Source organism: Alosa pseudoharengus, unplaced genomic scaffold, assembly GCF_046254945.1.
Source record: "Alosa pseudoharengus isolate Yale_2024_CS ecotype anadromous, Long Island Sound unplaced genomic scaffold, YU_APseudo_1.1 YU_APseudo_1.1_scf_17, whole genome shotgun sequence".
Classification (NCBI taxonomy): Eukaryota; Metazoa; Chordata; class Actinopteri; order Clupeiformes; family Clupeidae; genus Alosa; species Alosa pseudoharengus.
Window position 1 is genome coordinate 2,411,091 of NW_027468640.1, and position 23,949 is coordinate 2,435,039.

The window sequence follows — 23,949 nt, forward strand, 5'->3', positions numbered from 1 at the left end:
CACACACACACCACCGACAAACCAACAAGTACTCTACACACACACACACCACCGACAAACCAACAAGTACTCCACACACACACACACACACACACCACCGACAAACCAACAAGTACTCTACACACACACACACACACACCACCGACAAACCAACAAGTACTCTACACACACACACACACACACCACTGACAAACCAACAAGTACTCTACACACACACACACACACACCACCGACAAACCAACAAGTACTCTACACACACACACACACCACCGACAAACCAACAAGTACTCTACACACACACACACCACCGACAAACCAACAAGTACTCTACACACACACACACACACACCACCGACAAACCAACAAGTACTCTACACACACACACACACACACACACACACCACCGACAAACCAACAAGTACTCTACACACACACACACACACACACACACACCAACAAGTACTCTACACACACACGCACACCACCGACAAACCAACAAGTACTCTACACACACACACACACCACCGACAAACCAACAAGTACTCTACACACACACACACACCACGGACAAACCAACAAGTACTCTACACACACACACACACCACCGACAAACCAACAAGTACTCTACACACACACACACACAACCGACAAACCAACAAGTACTCTACACACACACACACACACACACACACACACACACACCACCGACAAACCAACAAGTACTCTACACACACACACCACCGACAAACCAACAAGTACTCTACACACACACACACACACACACCACCGACAAACCAACAAGTACTCTACACACACACACACACACACACACACACACCACCGACAAACCAACAAGTACTCTACACACACACACACACACACACACCACCGACAAACCAACAAGTACTCTACACACACACACACACACACCACCGACAAACCAACAAGTACTGTACTCTACACACACACACACACACACACACCACCGACAAACCAACAAGTACTCTACACACACACACACACACACACACACACCACCGACAAACCAACAAGTACTCTACACACACACACCACCGACAAACCAACAAGTACTCTACACACACACACACACCACCGACAAACCAACAAGTACTCTACACACACACACACCACCGACAAACCAACAAGTACTCTACACACACACACACACACACCACCGACAAACCAACAAGTACTCTACACACACACACACACCACCGACAAACCAACAAGTACTCTACACACACACACACACACACACCAGGGATGGAAATTAACCACCCGCCCCCCGCCAAATGCGGGTAGTTTTGTTCGCTGGCGGGTGAATTTGGTCAACTTACCAGCCACTGTGGCGGGTAGAGCTAGCGTACCACAAATAGTCAGATCCGGTCTAATTTTCATACTTATTGACGGTTAAAAATAAGAAAGTGTCTGTAGGGATCATGTAGCCTAACGTTACCAGCCTATAAGGGTAAATCGCGCTGATTTGAAGTTCTACAACTCATAGTGAGCCGCCACCGCAGCATAGCAGCACTGGTGCAGCGCTTCACTTTCACTTCACTACCATTAAGAAACTGTCACTATGCTTTCATGTGCCACTGCTAGATTATTTCAGGATGACTGCATAGACATAAATCTAGTGAGATCTGTGGATCTGCGTTATATCTTCACAGGCTAATATCCTCACGTAAATAGTTCTCTTTTGAATTGGTATTTTTTCTCTAGGTATTTTAATCCGGCCCGCGACACGCTGCTATTTAGACCTATGAGGCAGACAGACGGACATCTCCACACCCATTCGTCGTGATGGAATATCTCACAAACTTTTCATAGGTATTTTAATCCGGCCCGCGACACGCTGCTATTTAGACCTATGAGGCAGACAGACGGACATCTCCACACCCATTCGTCGTGATGGAATATCTCACAAACTTTTCATTCAAAGAAATTACAAACCGTATCAGAATAAACAGCAGAACTTACCGAACGCAAAGGTGTAAAGCATTCCCTTATACAAGTTATAGCCGTTCGCGAGTAATCCGGTTTTGAAATTGAAGCAAATGTCTACACGGTCTCCAACGTTGGGCTTTTGTCATATATGATAAGGCCAAATACAAAATAAATGTTAACAATATCGCCTAGATAACTGCACAACCAGAGTTTTTCAATGTAGTTTCACAAAATGCTAAGCATGCATATTACGTTTCTTAAAGCTGAGCTGTGCTTAAATTGTTCAGTGTATGATTTCATTACGGGCCAAATAGAAAATAAATGCTAAATGTTAAATATAGCCTTGATATCTGTAAATATTTAAATTAGATGATGTACACTATAGTTAGATCAAGTTGGAGAGTTGGATTATAGGATGCTCCAGAACTCACACAAACGGAGTCTTAAAGGAGCCACACCACTTTTATGACAAGACACTATAGCATATGAATGTGGTTCTGTTGACCTTTAGTTTTGTTGCTACTGTGCTTGGAGGACAGGTTTAGGGCAAAACTCAGCACATTTTAGTCATATTGCAATAATGCCGATTACCGTGATCATTTTGGGTAGCCTACTATAATCATGATATCACATTTTCATGCCGTTTCTCTAGTGGCTGGTAAAAAAGTTGAGTGGCTGGTAGATTTTAGAATCCACCAGCCACAGTGGCAGGTAGAAAAAATATTTAATTTCCATCCCTGACACACACACACCAACAAGTACTCTACACACACACGCACACCACCGACAAACCAACAAGTACTCTACACACACACACACACACCACCGACAAACCAACAAGTACTCTACACACACACACACACCACGGACAAACCAACAAGTACTCTACACACACACACACACCACCGACAAACCAACAAGTACTCTACACACACACACACACCACGGACAAACCAACAAGTACTCTACACACACACACACACACACACCACCGACAAACCAACAAGTACTCTACACACACGCACACACACACACACACACACCACCGACAAACCAACAAGTACTCTACACACACACACACACACACACACACCACCGACAAACCAACAAGTACTCTACACACACACACACACACACCACCGACAAACCAACAAGTACTGTACTCTACACACACACACACACACACACACCACCGACAAACCAACAAGTACTCTACACACACACACACACACACACACACACACACACACACCACCGACAAACCAACAAGTACTCTACACACACACACCACCGACAAACCAACAAGTACTCTACACACACACACACCACCGACAAACCAACAAGTACTCTACACACACACACACACACACACCACCGACAAACCAACAAGTACTCTACACACACACACACACACACACACCACCGACAAACCAACAAGTACTCTACACACACACACACACCACCGACAAACCAACAAGTACTCTACACACACACACACACACACACACACACACACATACACACCACCGACAAACCAACAAGTACTCTACACACACACACACACACACCACCGACAAACCAACAAGTACTCTACACACACACACACACACCACCGACAAACCAACAAGTACTCTACACATACACACACACACACATACCACCGACAAACCAACAAGTACTCTACACACACACACACACACACACACACCACCGACAAACCAACAAGTACTCTACACACACACACACACACACACCACCGACAAACCAACAAGTACTCTACACACACACACACACACACACACCACCGACAAACCAACAAGTACTCTACACACACACACACCACCGACAAACCAACAAGTACTCTACACACACACACACACACCACCGACAAACCAACAAGTACTCTACACACACACACACACACCACCGACAAACCAACAAGTACTCTACACACACACACACACACACACACCACCGACAAACCAACAAGTACTCTACACACACACACACACACCACCGACAAACCAACAAGTACTCTACACACACACACACACCACCGACAAACCAACAAGTACTCTACACACACACACACCACCGACAAACCAACAAGTACTCTACACGCACACACACACACACACCACCGACAAACAAACAAGTACTCTACACACACACACACACACACACACACACCACCGACAAACCAACAAGTACTCTACACACACACACACACACCACCGACAAACCAACAAGTACTCTACACACACACACACACACACCACCGACAAACCAACAAGTACTGTACTCTACACACACACACACACACACACACCACCGACAAACCAACAAGTACTCTACACACACACACACACACACACCACCGACAAACCAACAAGTACTCTACACACACACACCACCGACAAACCAACAAGTACTCTACACACACACACACCACCGACAAACCAACAAGTACTCTACACACACACACACACACACACCACCGACAAACCAACAAGTACTCTACACACACACACACACACACACACCACCGACAAACCAACAAGTACTCTACACACACACACACACCACCGACAAACCAACAAGTACTCTACACACACACACACACACACACACACACACATACACACCACCGACAAACCAACAAGTACTCTACACACACACACACACACACCACCGACAAACCAACAAGTACTCTACACACACACATACACACCACCGACAAACCAACAAGTACTCTACACATACACACACACACACATACCACCGACAAACCAACAAGTACTCTACACACACACACACACACACACCACCGACAAACCAACAAGTACTCTACACACACACACACACACACACACACACACACCACCGACAAACCAACAAGTACTCTACACACACACACACACCACCGACAAACCAACAAGTACTCTACACACACACACACACACCACCGACAAACCAACAAGTACTCTACACACACACACACACACACACCACCGACAAACCAACAAGTACTCTACACACACACACACACCACCGACAAACCAACAAGTACTCTACACACACACACACACACCACCGACAAACCAACAAGTACTCTACACACACACACACACACACACACCACCGACAAACCAACAAGTACTCTACACACACACACACACACACACACACACACACACACACACACCACCGACAAACCAACAAGTACTCTACACACACACACACACACACACACACACCACCGACAAACCAACAAGTACTCTACACACACACACACCACCGACAAACCAACAAGTACTCTACACACACACACACACACCACCGACAAACCAACAAGTACTCTACACACACACACACACACCACCGACAAACCAACAAGTACTCTACACACACACACACACACACACACACACACACACACACACACCACCGACAAACCAACAAGTACTCTACACACACACACACACCACCGACAAACCAACAAGTACTCTACACACACACACACCACCGACAAACCAACAAGTACTCTACACGCACACACACACACACCACCGACAAACAAACAAGCACTCTACACACACACACACACACACCACCGACAAACAAACAAGCACTCTACACCCACACACACACACACACACCACCGACAAACCAACAAGTACTCCACACACACACACACACACACCACCGACAAAGAAACAAGTACTCTACACACACACACCACCGACAAACCAACAAGTACTCCACACACACACACACCACCGACAAACCAACAAGTACTACACACACACACACACACACACCACCGACAAACCAACAAGTACTCTACACACACACTCACACACACACCACCGACAAACCAACAAGTACTCTACACACACACACACACCACCGACAAACCAACAAGTACTCTACACACACACTCACACACACACCACCGACAAACCAACAAGTACTCTACACACACACACCACCGACAAACCAACAAGTACTCTACACACACTCACACACACACCACCGACAAACCAACAAGTACTCTACACACACACACCACCGACAAACCAACAAGTACTCTACACACACACACACCACCGACAAACCAACAAGTACTCTACACACACACACACACACACCACCGACAAACCAACAAGTACTCCACAGACACACACACCACCGACAAACCAACAAGTACTCTACACACACACACACCACCGACAAACCAACAAGCACTCTACACACACACACACACACCACCGACAAACCAACAAGTACTCTACACACACACACACACACACCACCGACAAACCAACAAGTACTCTACACACACGATCACACACACACACACACACACCACCGACAAACCAACAAGTACTCTACACACACAAACACACACATACCACCGACAAACCAACAAGTACTACACACACACACACACACACACACACACACATACCACCGACAAACCAACAAGTACTCTACACACACACACACACACACCACCGACAAACCAACAAGTACTCTACACACACACACACCACCGACAAACCAACAAGTACTCTACACACACACACACCACCGACAAACCAACAAGTACTCCACACACACACACACCACGGACAAACCAACAAGTACTCTACACACACACACACCACCGACAAACCAACAAGTACTCTACACACACACACACACACACCACCGACAAACCAACAAGTACTCTACACACACACACACACCACCGACAAACCAACAAGTACTCTACACACACGATCACACACACACACACACACACCACCGACAAACCAACAAGTACTCTACACACACAAACACACACATACCACCGACAAACCAACAAGTACTACACACACACACACACACACACACACACACACACACACACACACACACACCACCGACAAACCAACAAGTACTCTACACACACACACACACACACACACACCACCGACAAACCAACAAGTACTCTACACACACACACACACCACCGACAAACCAACAAGTACTCTACACACACGATCACACACACACACACACACACCACCGACAAACCAACAAGTACTCTACACACACAAACACACACATACCACCGACAAACCAACAAGTACTACACACACACACACACACACACACACACACACACACACCACCGACAAACCAACAAGTACTCTACACACACACACACACACACACCACCGACAAACCAACAAGTACTCTACACACACACACACACACACACCACCGACAAACCAACAAGTACTCTACACACACACACACACACACACACCACCGACAAACCAACAAGTACTCTACACACACACACACACACACACACACACCACCGACAAACCAACAAGTACTCTACACACACACACACCACCGACAAACCAACAAGTACTCCACACACACACACACACACACACACACTCTTGGTTCTTATCATTTGTCTTTTTGGGGCAGCCTTGGCCTAATGGTTAGCACTTTGGACCTGTAACTGGTTGCCAGTTCAAACCCCGACCAGTAGGCACGGCTGAAGTGTCCTTGAGCAAGGCACCTAACCCCTCACTGCTCCCGAGCGCCGCTGTTGATGCAGGCAGCTCACTGCGCCAGAATTAGTGTGTGCTTCACCTCACTGTGTACGTACACTGTGTGCTGTGTGTGTTTCACTAATTCACGGATTGGGACCAAATTTCCCTCACGGTATCAAAAGAGTGTATACTTATACTTACTTACTTATACTTTTTGTCACCACCGACAAACCAAGTACTCTATATATACACACACACACACACACACACACACACACACACACACACACACTCTGGGTTCTTATCATTTGTCTTTTTGTCACCACCGACAAACCAACAATACTCTACACACACACACACACACACACACACACACACACACACACACACACACACACCCTGGGATGGAGGAATGAAGGAGAGACAGATATGAGAAATGAAACCTCTTGCTCACTCACGCATCATTTTTAAGAGACGTCAGTTACTGATGACGTCCTGCTCTTTCACGCATCACTTTCAAGAGACGTCAATTACTGATGATGTGGCACACGCAAACAGACACACAAATTGCAGAGAATATGAACTGACACCAGAGCCTAATAATGTCCTGCGCTAACCAGTAGGCCACGGCTGCCCCCACAATAATAATTTCCTATGAACATGGACATCGCTCGGCCTTCCCACTTATTGACCCTGATGATGTAATGTCCTATGAACATGGCCTCTTCCCACTTATTGACCCTGATAATGTCCTATGAACATGGCCTCTTCCCACTTATTGACCCTGATAATTATGAACATGGCCTCTTCCCACTTATTGACCCTGATAATGTCCTATGAACATGGCCTCTTCCCACTTATTGACCCTGATGATGATAAAGTTTGATAATTCTCAAGACATCTAAAAAAAGGTTAGCATGGTAGTTAATGATAATTCCAGCAAACAGGTCTTGTCTTGACCTTTCTACTAGTTTGTTGTTGCAAATAAATCCCTACGGACTTGTTTGAAACAGAAAGCTGGCAGACGTGGGAGGGAACCTTGGCAGCTTGGACCAATGATCGCACAATTCCGACTGAAAACGCTTCCGTGTAGGATACTTTTGAGTTGAGTTAGCACCAGAGGTGATGTTTCATCAGCTAGATTCTCATACTAACTGTAGCCATCACATATACAGAGGATGCAGGCTAGCACCAGAGGTGATGTTTCATCAGCTAGACTCTCATGCTAACTGTAGCGATTTGCATATACAGAGAATGCAGGCTAGCACCAGAGGTGATGTTTCATCAGCTAGACTCTCATGCTAACTGTAGCCATCACATATACAGAGGTTGTAGCCTAGCACCAGAGGTGATGTTTTATCAGCTAGACTCTCATGCTAACTGTAGTGATTGCATATACAGAGGATGCAGGCTAGCACCAGAGGTAAGCAGCAGGAAGCAGGACTTTTTGCTGAGAATCACTCTTCACCCCCCCCCCCCCCCCCCCCCCCACTGCACAGGATTCTGGGAAACCGAGTCGCAGAGCTGGAGAAGAAGCTCAAGACACTGGAGGTCTCTGGATTCTGGAGTCTCCCAGGTGTGTGTGTGTGTGTGTGTGTGCGCGTGTGTATAGAGGTCAAAGTGGGGCAGAATGGGGCGTAACACAGTTCCGCCACCTCAGATAAATTAAAATAAATTCTTTCATAGCAACAATATAGCGCGATGATATTTTTAAAATAAATGGTGAGTTAATTTTCAGCGTGTACCGTCACATTGCAGCCTGCCTCCTTCAGGATCACAGTGTTCAACAAATCAAAATGTACTTTCACCCCCTGGGCTGGCCCCGCCTTCACTAACACCCGTTATCCCCCCCCCTCCCGACGTTCTCCTGACGGGTCTCCTGTCTGATTTGAGTGCACATGTCGGTTCACGACGTTAGATTCTCGTGGGTCTCCTGTCTGATTTGAGTGCTCATGTCGGTTCACGACGTTAGATTCTCGTGGGTCTTCTGTCTGATTTGAGTGCACATGTGTCGGTTCCCGACGTTAGGTTCTCATGGGTCTCCTGTCCTGTCTGATTTGAGTACATGTGTCTGTTCCCGAAGTTAGGTTCTCGTGGGTCTCCTGTCTGATTTGAGTGCTCATGTGTCTGTTCACACATACAGATGAAGTCGCTGTGTTTACAGTTGCTGTTCTAGCCAGAGCACGTAGATGTTAGAGGGAAGTTAAAATCGAAGGTGAAATAGGTCCTAATGTTAAAATTCCACAATTTAAACACGACAACAGTAGGCTATACAGTATGGCGGTAGGCTATATGGCTCTAGATGTTCATCCACTGGTCAATAACGAACGTTAGGTTAACTGGCTAGTACTCCAGCTTGTCAATATTAACAGAGAAAAAATAGCATATTGTCCATTAATACTTGTTTCCTAATTGGAAAACACGTTGGTAATGTTAATGTCACACAGTCTGTCCATAAAGGAAACCTATCACATGAATGAGCGGAATCTAAAGGCTGGAACGCACCAACCCGACGGCCGAGCGTCGGAAGAAAAGCAGTCGGACTGATCAGTCGGCTCCCGTCTCCCCAAGTCGGTCAAAAAAGTGCCTCAGAACACACTGAAGTGACGCCGTTGTGTGTTCTGTGCGTGCGCGAGACGCAATACATTTCCAAAACAGCAGCCAATGGAATGAAATGGCACTAGTTTCGGACTTCTCTGATTGATATACTGTATATTGTGTACTATTTTATTGTCATTGCTTGTGTGTGATGCCAATGAAACACTCTTTCGGAAACGAAATAAATAATTTATTTTTGCCCGTTAACGGAGCTAGCTAACTAGCTAGCTTACGTTAACACAGTAAACAAAAAGTGAATGTGAACTTGTATGTTGTTGAAAACTAACCTGAAATAACATACATTCAGCAACTGAGTGGTAGTCTACTAGTTCTAGCAAAAATATGTTAGGATAGTTTATCAAAATGGGCTCATAACTTACATCTCATAGCATCTAGGCCTACTAATCTGAGATAATGTTTATTCAAGGGTTCTAGCACTCCACCAATCAGATTGGTCATTGAGGCCGACTGCCAATTCGACATGTCAAATTGGCCAAAATGAACGCTGACTCCGACTGAAGACGGCACGGGACACACTTAACCGACTCAACTCACCGACCTCGCCCGACTGTCTGACCACGTCCGACGGCCAATAATTGGGTTGGTGTGTCCGGGCCTTAAGCTTTCAAACGGCATTAGCTGCATTGCTCTGAGAAACGTTTCACGAGAAAATTAACGTTGAACATGCATGAAATTGCTCACCCATTACTCTTTGTGAAATATCTCACAAACTCTTCACTCAACACATGGCGTTCCCGAGTAATCCTGCTTTGAAATTGCAACACATTTCTACATGGTCTCCAACTTTTGGGCCGAAATGTAAACTGTTTATGTCAGTAGCCTGCATACATGTTTAAAAATTGTTTAGCCACATATCCCACCATCATGGTTCATACATTGCCAGATTCCAGACAATCTCACCTACACAGATATGAATATATATTACAGACAATCCCACCTACACAGATATGAATATATATTTCTACTCACATGCTTCCTAGTGACATTAATGCAGACAATCCCACCTAAACAGATATGAATATATATTTCTACTGGCATACTTCCTAGTTTACAGACAATCCCACCTAAACAGATATAAATATATATTTCTACTGGCATGTTTCCTAGTTTACAGACAATCCCACCTAAACAGATATGAATATACGTACACTATATATATATATTTCTACTGGCTTCCTAGTGACATTAATGCAGAAACATGAAGGGAAAACAAATCATACTTTCCCAGATGGGTAGCCCAGAATGGAAAAAGAAGCTATAGCATGTAGCCTATAGATGGCCAAGATAATTACCTAGCTGAACAACACAGGTGACCACTTCTGCATAATTTCACGGAGTGCTGAAATGTACACTATTTATGACCATTTCTGAACTGTGAACTTATTGCTGTAGGCTATCATCATCACTATTCCACCTGTGTGTGCAAAACTGTTTTGGCTACAGTACAAATATTTCCATCCATAGATAAAAATAAGCAAATCGAATATCTGAATTTCTTTTTAAAGTGCACCAGATTGGTGCATTTAAATGTTAAAATGTACACAATTTTCTTGCGGGGTAGCATACCGTAAGAGGAGGGCCTAAGGGGGCTTGTGGCCCAGTGCAGTTCTGGGTCTAGTGACACCCCTAGGGGGCGCTGTGCCCCAGTGCAGTTTACGTCTAGTGACACCCCTAGGGGGCGCTGTGCCCCAGTGCAGTTTAGGTCTAGTGACTTCCCTGGTACAAATCAATATGGGGGCTATTTGACTGGCAAAGGTGACCAAAGAAGCTAGCCATTCTTGTCCAAAAAGTATTGCTGCACCACGATATTCAATATGTTCTCCAACGAGTCATTTTCTCCCATTGCAGCGACACTGGATTTCAGGGTTTCCCCACTTGCCAAATCCCACTTTAACCACTGTGTGTGTGTGTGTGTGTGTGTAGATCTTTTGTATCTGTAATGGAATGGATATGTGTGTGTGTTTCTGTAATTGTATTTGTTGTTATTTGATTATAAGTAGGAAGGGATGCCATCACCTTGAGTGACAGCCTTCGTCCTGCCTCTCTGCTTCAACCGGAGTCCTGCCCTGCCTCAAGAGACCAGCCAATCATGGGTGAGCAAGAACCAGATATACGTTCTGCATTTGTTATCATAGTGTTGTAAGCCTGTGTGCGTGTGTGTGTTAGAGTTGTCATGTTTCAATGATCTTCTCTCCTCATGCTATCAACAGAGACAACAGGAAGTGAAGGGGAATCGCCATGGAGACCAAGGTCAGCTGATGATGCGTGCCCTGCTCTAGGTCAGGGGGCGGATTCAGAGCTGGGTCAGAGAGCAGCATCAGTGACTGACATGCAGGAGGGAGGGGCTTGCCTGGCAACACCCCTAGTGGAGGAGGTCGTCATGGAGACGCAGTGTGGCCAGAGTTCTTTAGAGGAGGAGCCAAGCCTCAACTTGGGGGAAGGGTCTAGTCTGGAAACTCCTGAATGCCAGGAGGAGGCGGTCCCAGAGCTACTCGGAGGAGGGGCCTACGATGTGAACACGCCCTCTGGAGGAGGGTCTCTATCTGAGGAAACAGTCATGGAGGGAGGGGCCACGGACAAGGATACACCCATTGAAGGAGGGGCTACAGATATCAACACACCCATGGTGGGAGGAGTCAAGGACATGGACACACCCTGTAAAGGAGGGGTCAATGCTGTGGGCACACCCACGGAGGGAGGGGCCAGGGACATGGACACACTCGTTGAGGGAGGTGTCCGGTACATGGGCACACCCAGTGGAGGAGGGGCCAATACCATGGACACACCCAATGAGGGAGGGGTCAATACCATAGACACACCCACTGGGGGAGGGGCCAAGGACATGGACACTTGTTGATGTGATTGTCCAGCAGAGAGGTCATTGTGCTCTCACTTCACACAGGGGAGGCTCGTCAATAGAGGAGGAAGGACAATACTCACAAACTTACATACACACACACACACACACACTCATGACCACACACACACGTACATACACACACACACGCATGACCTTGAGGAAAGGGAGGACCATTCCTAAACTTTTCAGGGAAATGAAAGTGATAAAATATACACATACATTTAACCAGTGTTGGTGTGAGGGAGGAAGCTCCTCTATACTCTACCCAGGCGCCTTCATCAATGAACCAATCAGTGAAGCTGACTGTGCTGCCAATATCCAATCAGAAAATCAGGGGAACTGTTACCATGTCAGAAGAAGTTGTCATACTGCAGGAAAGAAGATCATATGGGGATCGAAAATGAAAATTAACTATTCATATCAGTTGCTTGGTTGTTAATAAGAAAATGTTTTATTGAACTTCCAAACTTGTGTCACTCATTGGATTTACAAACAGGGTCAGAACGGCAGAAAGATGTGTACAAAACTTCAATGGTAGTCTATCAGTTAACTGAGAAAAACAAAAGAGAGAGCAATTAAATGACACTAGTCCACGTTGCTTTCTAACCAATCCATAAACGAACGGCTGAATAAAGACATTTCTGTAGCCATTTAGATATAATTTTGTTGAAAACTAATTTAAGCTAATTTTAACATGACTGCTATTGCTAATTGATTAAAGGGGCAGTTGTGGCCTACTGGTTAGTACTTCGGACCTGTAATCGGAGGGTTGCTGGTTCGAACCCTGACCAGTAGGAATGGCTGAAGTGCCCTTGAGCAAAGCATCTAACCCCTCACTGCTCCCTGAGCGCCGCTGTAGCAGGCAGCTCACTGTGTCTGGATTAGTGTGTGCTACTGTGTGTTCACAGTGTGCTGAGTGTGTTTCACTAATTCACGGATTGGGATAAATGCAGAGACCAAATTTCCCTCACAGGATCAAAACCGTACTTATACTTAGGATCACGCCCACTGATCTCACTTACGTTGTGTTCATGGGGAAAAGTTCCTACTGTGAAATGGCTGCCAATACAAACATAATTGAAGCATGTTTAGAGCCGATTTTTGAAGAAATTGAAGTTCGTAACAACATTTGCTTTAAACCTCGGCAGAAGTTATGTCTCATTTGCCTAAGCAAAGGCTAGCCAGAGATGGCTACAAAAGGCAAATTAATTGCCATAGTTTTGGTTGTTAGTCTGCTGTCGGCGGTATTTTCATGAAACACCCAGTACATGTGCATACTCACAAGGAGAGCTGGGTGGGAGCAAGAGGAAGATGTGGGGAGAAGGGAAATTAGCATATTTAGTGGCTGTTTAGGCAACATGAATATTTTTTGAATCGGGGACTGGTTCTACTCATTCTACTCTACAGGAACGTTATTTTCGCTAAAATGCCAAATCATGACCTGATTTGGTGTGTTGATCTGTAACGTTATGAGAGAACCGGCAAAGTAGCCTAATGTTAACTTTTTTTCTGTTCAAAACTAGGTTTACACGAAGACGATAGACTTTTTTAGAAGCTGTGAAATTTGGTCAGAAAGGAGTCATACATGTCTTCCCTCTGAAAGTTGACACAGAATAAACAATAAGTTATGGTTCATTGATCAGAACAGCGACAGGTTTTGGTAGGCAGTAGACTCGGTAGACATTTAGCATCTAAACTAAGGTATACACAAATCCAGCGAAACACAGAAGTAAAGCATACAGTAAAAGAAATGGACGAACAGACTCCGTCGTTTTCAATGGGAGGGCACTGAGTCAAATAGAACGATTTTTCAGTTGGTCCCCCCAGTACTGCGCAGACTCACACTTAACTTCGTGACGTTAGCCATCGAACTGAATCTTGTAACTCATATGATAGATACACAGAAATTCTTCTCACACTTCCTTCGCCTTCAAAGTCATCAAAGTTAAACATTTATTTATGTATTATTATTAATATCATCCTCACCAAGTCGTGTTAATGTTGAAGCTACCATACATGATCATCTTCAAAAACAGTCATGCTAAAACAAAACAAAAAAGTTATAGCCTTGAAGCTAATCTTCTTTCCACTTTTCCGACCTACGGTCAATCCATCGAAAACCTCTGAAATGATTAGTGCCGTTTTTAAAAAAATTAGGTTTACTTTTTTATTACTATAAGGTTGCCTCTGTGTAATGCTTTACCTTAACATACGGTCGTGTATGCTAGGTTTTGCTTATGAGTTACCGTCAGACAGTAAGGTGGACTGAGCTTCTTATCCAAACAATACGGTTATCTCCCTACGGCGCGAAAGAGAGATTACGTCAAAGCTAGCTTCCCTCCAACTGAACAAGCTAACCATTCTTCTTACGGGTAACCAACGTTACGGACGAGGTAATGGAGTCTGTTTTGCCTTTGTAGTGTTTATGTAGATTACACAGAAGCTACAATATCGGCACAGGATATATGTTATATGAAGTTATGGTATTTCAAAAAAATCCTAGAATGAATAGACTTCTATGGGAGTTAGCAGAGAGGTGGTCCCTCCAGCCTACGTCGATTCTTCTACTTCCGGGAATTCGCCTGCCCCCTTGAAGTAAAGCAGCGCCGCCATTACTGCGTGCCTTGCTGCTAAGGAAGTAGAGGAAATAACGTGTTGGTCCCATAGGCAGCTGTAGCAGATGTTAGCTGTACGAAATGTTATTTTTATTTAGTTTTTTTAGTACGTATGCTGTCCAGTGATGCCGGGGAGAGCGTGTTGTGTGTTTGGCTGTTTTAATAGCAGCACAAAACTACAGGCCTGGAATAAAATCGTTTGTGAAATTCACGAACCTTTGTTGCACATCGACTGCCCATGTTTACGGCCATACGGATTACACAGAGTTCCTGGTCGAGCGGAGGACCAAGATGTGCGTCAAAAGTGGATGAAACACATAAACCGAGATAGCTTCAAGCCAAACGAGAATACTGTGGTAAGTTTGGCTCTGACTGTTCAATATGTTAATACCACAGATTGCATGCAGTGGGTGTAACATACAGTGAAACTATGAAGGTATATTGGGTGCAAAAGTGGCGAGCACATTTAACTGCAGATTTTGCATGTGCACACTAAAGTCGTAAATGTGTAACAGTAAAGTTGAAGTTGTACATATTTTTTTATATCTTGTTAACACAAAATAGGGGCTACGGGTTCACAAATCCTTTTTACAGGTACACAAATCCTTTTTACAGGTACACAAATCCTATCCTGTGAGTCACAACTTTCAAGAGTCACGCACTCGACACTTTTGCTCCAATCGTTGCAGCGCAGTAGGTGCGAAACACATTTGCACATCCGTGTTTCATAATCTGAGAACATGCACAACATTCGTGCATTTGTAAACCCAAATGTGAACTAATGCATCCGAAGTTGTGCATCTGTGAAATAATTTCTCATTAATAAAATTCTACAGATCGCTTTGATTTTCTTGCACGACTACAAGTCAATTGATACAAGTGCTCGAATCTGCTTCTATGAGTGACGATACTTTTGCTCCTGGCTAGGTGATATAATAGGAGCAAAACGATTTGTATGTGTGCACGTCGAGCGAATCGATCGAGAAAACAAGGCGGCCGGATCTGGATCGCGCTCAGACTACCATTGCCTGCTCATAAGGTAAGTAACATGATAATAATATGAAGAAAGTTATCTTGTTTGTTGGTTTACATTATCATGACAGCTATGTTTAGCTTAGTTTACCTGCTTGCTAAATCCTCCAGTGCCAGATCAAGCTAGCTATCGCTAGATAAATAACTAGTGTAATGATCTGAGCCTAGCTGTTGATGACTGTGCTCCCATGATGCTGTTCGTTAGATGTGTTATGTTGAATGTTAATGTTAACCATACAAGTTACCAATGTTGTGCGTCCTGACTGTCGTGTTTATGTTTATAGTTGATTACAGTGTTCATAACCGGGTCTAACTAGTGTGTGTTTTAGATACAGCCTAAGATAGATGTTTAGTGCTGGAGCATAAGGGTCAGGTCTGGCCCGGAATTATGTGTTCGTGTGTTTTGGTGCGAAACCAATAAAGACCATTTTGAGACAACCTTGCAGATTGTTACATTGGTGTCAGAAGTGGGATGCCGACCCCTACTGGACGGGAGGAGAAAGCTGCGACCGATACCCCGGCGATGATGAGTTTCCTGCCAAGACGGCTCTTCGACAGTGCGCTCGCCCATGGCCACCTGCTGGGCCCAGCAGACGGAGCCAGCCTGCAGCGTGACCGTAACGAAGAAACCCGCCCCCGGCCACAGGAGGAGACAAACCGGGCTAATGGCAGCATCCCGCCACTGGAACCCGCTCCACACGGGAGCGATGGAAATCGGCTGGTCCCCGGTGCGACGGCGGCAGAAGGGCGCTCCAACGCCAAATTGCCCCGCTACAATGGTGAAAGGCCGCTGGCGACATACCTGGTGCAGGTCTGGCTGGCAGCTGAGCTGAATGGCTGGTCGGCGGAGAGAACGGGCATACAGGTGGCGTTGGCCCTGGAAGGAGAAGCGCTACAAGTATTAGAAGACCTGCCACCGGCAGAGCAAGCAACCTGGACTGCCATCGAGGCCGCTCTGCAACGACGATTCGGCCAGAGGATCTTCACCAGCGATGCTCGAGAACAACTCGCATCCAGACGGCGGCACAAGGGCGAGAGACTGGGCAAGTTCGCGGCTGACCTGCAGCTGTATGCCCGGCGGGGCTACCCAACGTACAGCCAGAGTCTACATGAAGAAATGGCACTGGAAGCGTTTGTGCGAGGCATCCACCCGGAGCGGCTGAGAGAACATCTTCGCCTGAGCGCCCCCAGCTCGCTGGCCGTGGCGCTCGCGGAGGCCGAACGGGTGGAAAACATCTTCCACACAACGGAGTCGAGGCATTGCGTACGCCAGACATCGATGGAGGAAGACGGGGAGGAGTTGGAGACGACGCGACAGACCAGAGCACAGCCACCACAACGCCGCCCACGCGAGTGGAAGAGGCCGGCCAGCGGAGACGGATGCTACCGGTGTGGTGAACCGGGGCACATCGCGAGGTACTGTCCCGCCCCAGCACCCCTCACGCGCCCCAGTCAAACTAGAGGGGGGTGGCACGGCGGGAGGGATGCCACCTTCAAGTTTCACTACCTCCCTGGCTATGGACTGCATACGACTGGGCCGGCTCGGCCAAACAAGAGGACTCTATGTGGACTGTACGCTAGACGGGACTCAGTGTCGTGCCCTGATCGATACTGGCTCCACCATCTCGCTGGTGCGCCCCGGTCTCTTACCCGGCACGCTGGTAGCCAGACCCAGAGGCTGGGAAGAGACAAAAACACGCATCACAACAGTTACCGGAGAACGAGCGGAACTGTTTGGACAAAAAGCGGTGTGCGTGTGCATCAACGGTGAGACGGCGAGCCGCCGGCTTTGGTTGGCTAGCATTCAGGATGATTGCATTCTCGGCCTGGACGTGCTAGAGAAATGGGGGGCTGTGGTGGACATTTCCCGGTCCACACTACACTTAGGGACGAGCAGCGTAGTGTTGCACACGGCGGGGAAGACAGAGCATGAAGTGCGGAGAGCTGGCGCGACGAAGAACTCTCCAACTCGCTCCACACGAGCCCGCAGGAAGCAAACTCGCAAAGAGTGCTCGCCATCCAAGACTCCGCCCCTCCCCATACAAGCCCGCGAAACTCAAGCCCGCGGAAACAACAGGTCTCATCCAGGTCCGCTTGCTGAGTCTCCGCCCCTCCCCACACAAGCCCGCGAAACTCAAGCCCGCGAAAACAACAGGTCTCGTCCAGGTCCGCTTGCTGAGTTCGCCACTGCTCAGCTCACGCCCACTAGAGAGGAGCCAGGAGCGCGGGTTGAGCAATCTCCACTCTCCACTCAGAGAGCGCGGCCCTCTGTAGAGACAAGGCAAGCCGTAAATGAACTCTGCACTCGTAGCTGTGAGGGGCTGAGTGAAGCACAGGGTAGCCAGGTGCGGAGACTACTAGCAGCGTACACCGACATCTTCGCTGCAAAAGATGAGGACTGCACCCGAACGAGCCTGGTCCAACACGATATCGACACCGGAAATGCTCGGCCCATCCGACTTCAGCCTCATCGCTTACCGTTCGCCAAACGACAAGCAGCTGAAGAAAAGATCAAGGAAATGGCCGCGGCAGGAGTGATAGAGCCAAGCAGTAGTCCCTGGGCTGCGCCGGCTGTACTCGTCCGGAAGAAGGACGGCTCGTGGCGGTTCTGTGTTGACTACAGGCGCCTCAACCAGGTAACCCGGAAAGACTCATACCCGCTCCCCCGCATTGACGATGCGCTGGACAGTATTGCCGGCTCCTGTTGGTTTAGCTCGCTGGACTTACGCAGTGGCTACTGGCAGATTGAGCTAGCCCCGGAAGCTCGGCCGAAGACAGCGTTTACCATCGGGCAAGGGCTGTGGCAGTTCCGGGTACTTCCGTTCGGCCTATGCAACGGGCCAGCGAATTTTGAGCGGCTGATGGAGCGTGTCCTGGCGGGCATTCCACGAACATGCTGCGTGGTTTACCTGGACGACATCCTGTGTCATGCAACGGACTTCACCGGTGCCATAGGACATCTGGAAAAGGTGTTCGACGCAATACGAGGTGCTGGGCTCAAACTGCACCCGAAAAAGTGCCACCTGTTCCGGAGGCAAACCGGGTTCCTGGGCCATGTCGTGGGGGCCGCCGGAGTGGCCACCGACCCAGCTAAGGTGGAGACGGTGAGGCGTTGGCCTGTTCCACGCGACGGTGCTGAGCTGCGGAGCTTCCTGGGCCTGGCGTCATATTACCGGCGTTTCATTCGGGACTTTGCTACAGTCGCCAGCCCGCTGCATCGATTGACGCACAAAGGCCAGCTCTTCGAGTGGACGCGAGAGTGCGACGCGGCATTCCGGCGGCTGCGGAGGGCGCTATGCGAGGCCCCAGTGCTCGCCTTCCCTGACCCTCGACTGCCGTTTATCCTGGACACCGACGCCAGCGACGTGGGCGTCGGCGCCGTCCTCTCACAAGCAGGCGGGCAGGGCGAGCAAGTGGTCGCATACTTCAGCCGCTCACTGGACCGAGCGGAGAAGAATTGTTGGCTGTGGTGGTGGCAGTGCGCCATTTCCGAACCTACCTCTACGGCAAACGGTTCCTGCTGAGAACGGACCATGCGTCACTCACCTGGCTGCTGAACTTCAAAGAACCGGAGGGCCAGCTGGCTCGCTGGCTGGAGGCGCTCCAGGACTACGACATGGAGATTCGACACCGGGCGGGTCGCCTTCACGGCAACGCGGACGCCCTGTCCAGGCGTCCGTGTGCAGCAGACCAGTGCCAACACTGCCACCGGAGGGAGGAGAGGAGTCTGGCCGCGGCTCAATCGGAGCCCGCTCGTCGGCTACAGGCTGCATCACCGCTGGCAGAGAGAGAGAGGGTCGCTGTTTTCAACGCTCACCAGCGTCGCGCCAACGAGAGGGTCAACGCTCGCCAACAGCACGCCAGCGAGAGACTCAACGCTCGCCAGCGCCGCGCCATCAAGAGAGCCAACGCTCGCCAGCTTCACGCCAGCGAGAGAGATAACGCACCGCAGCCCAACGCCACAACACAGCACTGCAGAGCGGCAGCTGAGGCCATGGACGCGCAGTCGCCGGTGGACGTGATGTCGAGGGAGGAGATCCGGAAGGCGCAATCGGAGGACGCCACGCTTGGCCGAGTGTGGTCATGGATCGAAGCCGGTCAGCGACCGCCATGGACTGACGTATCCGCACTCGATCCAGAGACCAAAGCGATTTATTCACAGTGGCCGGGAATAGTGGCACGTCAAGGACTGTTGTATAGACACTGGCGAGCCCCCGATCGACAATCTGACATTTTCCAGTTGCTGGTTCCTGCTGGATTACGAGCCCGTGTACTGGAACAGGTACATGGGGCTGTGGGGGCGGCTCATTTCGGCATCGCAAAAACTCTTCGTCGGCTGAGAGGCCACTTCTATTGGCCGGGATGCAGGCTGGACGTTGAACTGCATGTTCACTGCTGTGACGCCTGCACAGCGAAGAAGGGCCCCACGCGACGCTCGCACGCTCCGCTGCAGCAATACGCAGTCGGGGCTCCCATGGAGCGGGTAGCCGTCGATATCATGGGCCCACTGCCAGTCACAGAGCGGGGAAATCGCTACGTGCTCGTAGCTATGGACTATTTCACTAAGTGGCCGGAGGCGTATGCAGTGCCAGATCAGAGCGCCCACACGACAGCGGACAGACTGGTCACTGAGATGTTCTGCCGGTTCGGGGCACCGGAAGAGCTCCACAGCGACCAAGGGCGGAATTTCGAGGCGGAGGTGTTTGCTGAGGTTTGCCAGCGCATGGGCATCCGGAAAACGAGAACGACACCTCTGCATCCACAAAGCGACGGGCTGGTCGAACGGTTTAACCGGACGCTAGCAGTGCAGCTGGCCATATTGGCCGACCGCCGACAAAAGGACTGGGACTTACACTTGCCCTTAGTGCTCTGGGCATATCGCACAGCGGTGCAAGAGTCAACGAAATGCACACCGGCAGCTCTGATGTTCGGGCGAGAGCTACGCACGCCGGTGGACTTGGTGTTCGGTTCGCCTCCGGAAGCGGAGATTGGAGGTAAGCCAGGGCTGGAATACTACAAGCAGCTACGCGAGAGACTGAAGGGAGTACACGAGTTGGCCCGGCAGGCTATGAGTGAAGCTGGAATACGTCAAAAGCGAGCTTACGATACGCGCTGTCGCGGCCAGGAGTTCCAGACCGGCGATAAAGTGTGGGTGTACTGCCCGGAGAGAAAGAAAGGCATTTCCCCGAAACTCACTAGCCAGTGGGTCGGGCCGTGCGATGTCTTAGAGAAGCTGTCTGATGTGGTCTATCGTGTGAGACTGATTAAGCGTCGGAGAGTTGTGGCTCTCCACCGTGATCGACTGGCCCCGTATCGACCCCTGGCCTTAGCTGAGGGTCGTGGAGACTTTGACACTGACTCTGTGGAACTTGGTGACAATGGAGCTGTGGCTCTAACACCGATCACCGTGCAGCCTTCACCGGAAGTCACCGCCGCGACAGCGGGGCGCCCACAACGCCAGCGTCGCGTCCCAGCCAGGCTCATGGACTGACGTAGGGTAAGACTTGAGTCAAGGGGACATGGACTAAGTCTCGGGGGGGCTGTGTAATGATCTGAGCCTAGCTGTTGATGACTGTGCTCCCATGATGCTGTTCGTTAGATGTGTTATGTTGAATGTTAATGTTAACCATACAAGTTACCAATGTTGTGCGTCCTGACTGTCGTGTTTATATTTATAGTTGATTACAGTGTTCATAACCGGGTCTAACTAGTGTGTGTTTTAGATACAGCCTAAGATAGATGTTTAGTGCTGGAGCATAAGGGTCAGGTCTGGCCCGGAATTATGTGTTCGTGTGTTTTGGTGCGAAACCAATAAAGACCATTTTGAGACAACCTTGCAGATTGTTACACTAGTTTAGAAGTACAGAAATATAACACTGCCCGTCCAAAATCGTTAGGACACACAATCTGACACAATCGTTCTGCAATTTTCGAAAAGCTGACTTGTATCTTGCACGAAGACTTTTGGATAGTGCAAGGCAAGTTAGCAATTGTTTGCTGTGCAGACATTATGAATAATAAGGTCGTAGAACTTAACACCGCACACCGCAACATTTTTTTCCTCGCTTTGTGCAAAGAAAAACTATAAATCGTGTGTCCTTCATTGATAAGGAAACATGCTGAGGTTACTTACTTTATGAGCAGGCAATGGTAGTCTGAACGTGATCCAGGATCCAGATCCGGCCGCCTTGTTTTCTCGATCGATTGCTCGACGTGCACACATACAAATCTTTTTGCACCTATTATATCACCTAGCTAGGAGCAAAAGTCACTCGTCACTCGTAGAAGCAGATTCGAGCACTTGTATCAATTGACTTGTAGTCGTGCAAGAAAATCAAAGCGATCTGTAGAATTTTATTAATGAGAAATTATTTCACAGATGCACAACTTCGGATGCATTAGTTCACATTTGGGTTTACAAATGCACGAATGTTGTGCATGTTCTCAGATTATGAAACACGGATGTGCAAATGTGTTTCGCACCTACTGCGCTGCAACGATTGGAGCAAAAGTGTCGAGTGCGTGACTCTTGAAAGTTGTGACTCACAGGATAGGATTTGTGTACCTGTAAAAAGGATTTGTGTACCTGTAAAAAGGATTTGTGAACCCGTAGCCCCTATTTTGTGTTAACAAGATATAAAAAAATATGTACAACTTCAACTTTACTGTTACACATTTACGACTTTAGTGTGCACATGCAAAATCTGCAGTTAAATGTGCTCGCCACTTTTGCACCCAATATACCTTCATATGAAACAGCGCTAGCTAAGTTTGCTAGCAATATCGTTAGCAAAGCCTTTCCTTACCCCGCCCCGCTCTCTCTCGTAGCCCGCTGCCCCTCCTCTGCATGTGCATTTAACAAAATGTTCACGATTGTTGAAGGATTGTTGTTGCCACATAGAAGCATTGCATAGAAGACGTCTGGCTAAATTGCTATTAACTCCGCTTAGCATAGTGACCATGCTGCGCAAATTTGATCAAAACTGCTGCATTGAAGTTAACTCGGGAGCGTCTATGTTCCCCCGCTATTTGTATGGGACCGGGGAACATAGGACCCTTTTTGTAGAAAAGGGTCCTATGTTCCCCGCCTTGTATCTGACCACGGAAATTGCATGGGATATGCTTGCGAGTGCACATTTCGTGCACAAACGGTAGCAAAGTGTATTTTTCTATCAATGTTGCTTGCCGTAGCACACCAGGTAGACCTACACATACGCGCACGGTGCAATATTGACACAAGCCAAAAGGGCGATTTTCCTAACTTCCACGTTGAGTATAGCGGAGTAAAAGAATAGAT

At 48.0% G+C, this 23,949-nt stretch overlaps 1 protein-coding gene across 1 annotated transcript in view; it reads left to right on the forward strand.

Annotated features, from left to right (window-relative positions):
• LOC143127144 (uncharacterized) overlaps positions 1–13,411 on the forward strand; it is a 21,776-nt gene extending 8,365 nt beyond the window's left edge. The window contains exons 2-4 of the mRNA XM_076288449.1: positions 9,026–9,102; positions 12,146–12,238; positions 12,356–13,411. Coding sequence (XP_076144564.1) covers positions 12,235–12,238; positions 12,356–13,002 — 651 coding nt within the window. The 5' untranslated portion in view covers positions 9,026–9,102; positions 12,146–12,234 and the 3' untranslated portion in view covers positions 13,003–13,411. The remainder of the gene's footprint in view (positions 1–9,025; positions 9,103–12,145; positions 12,239–12,355) is intronic.
• Positions 13,412–23,949: the final 10,538 nt, after the last annotated feature.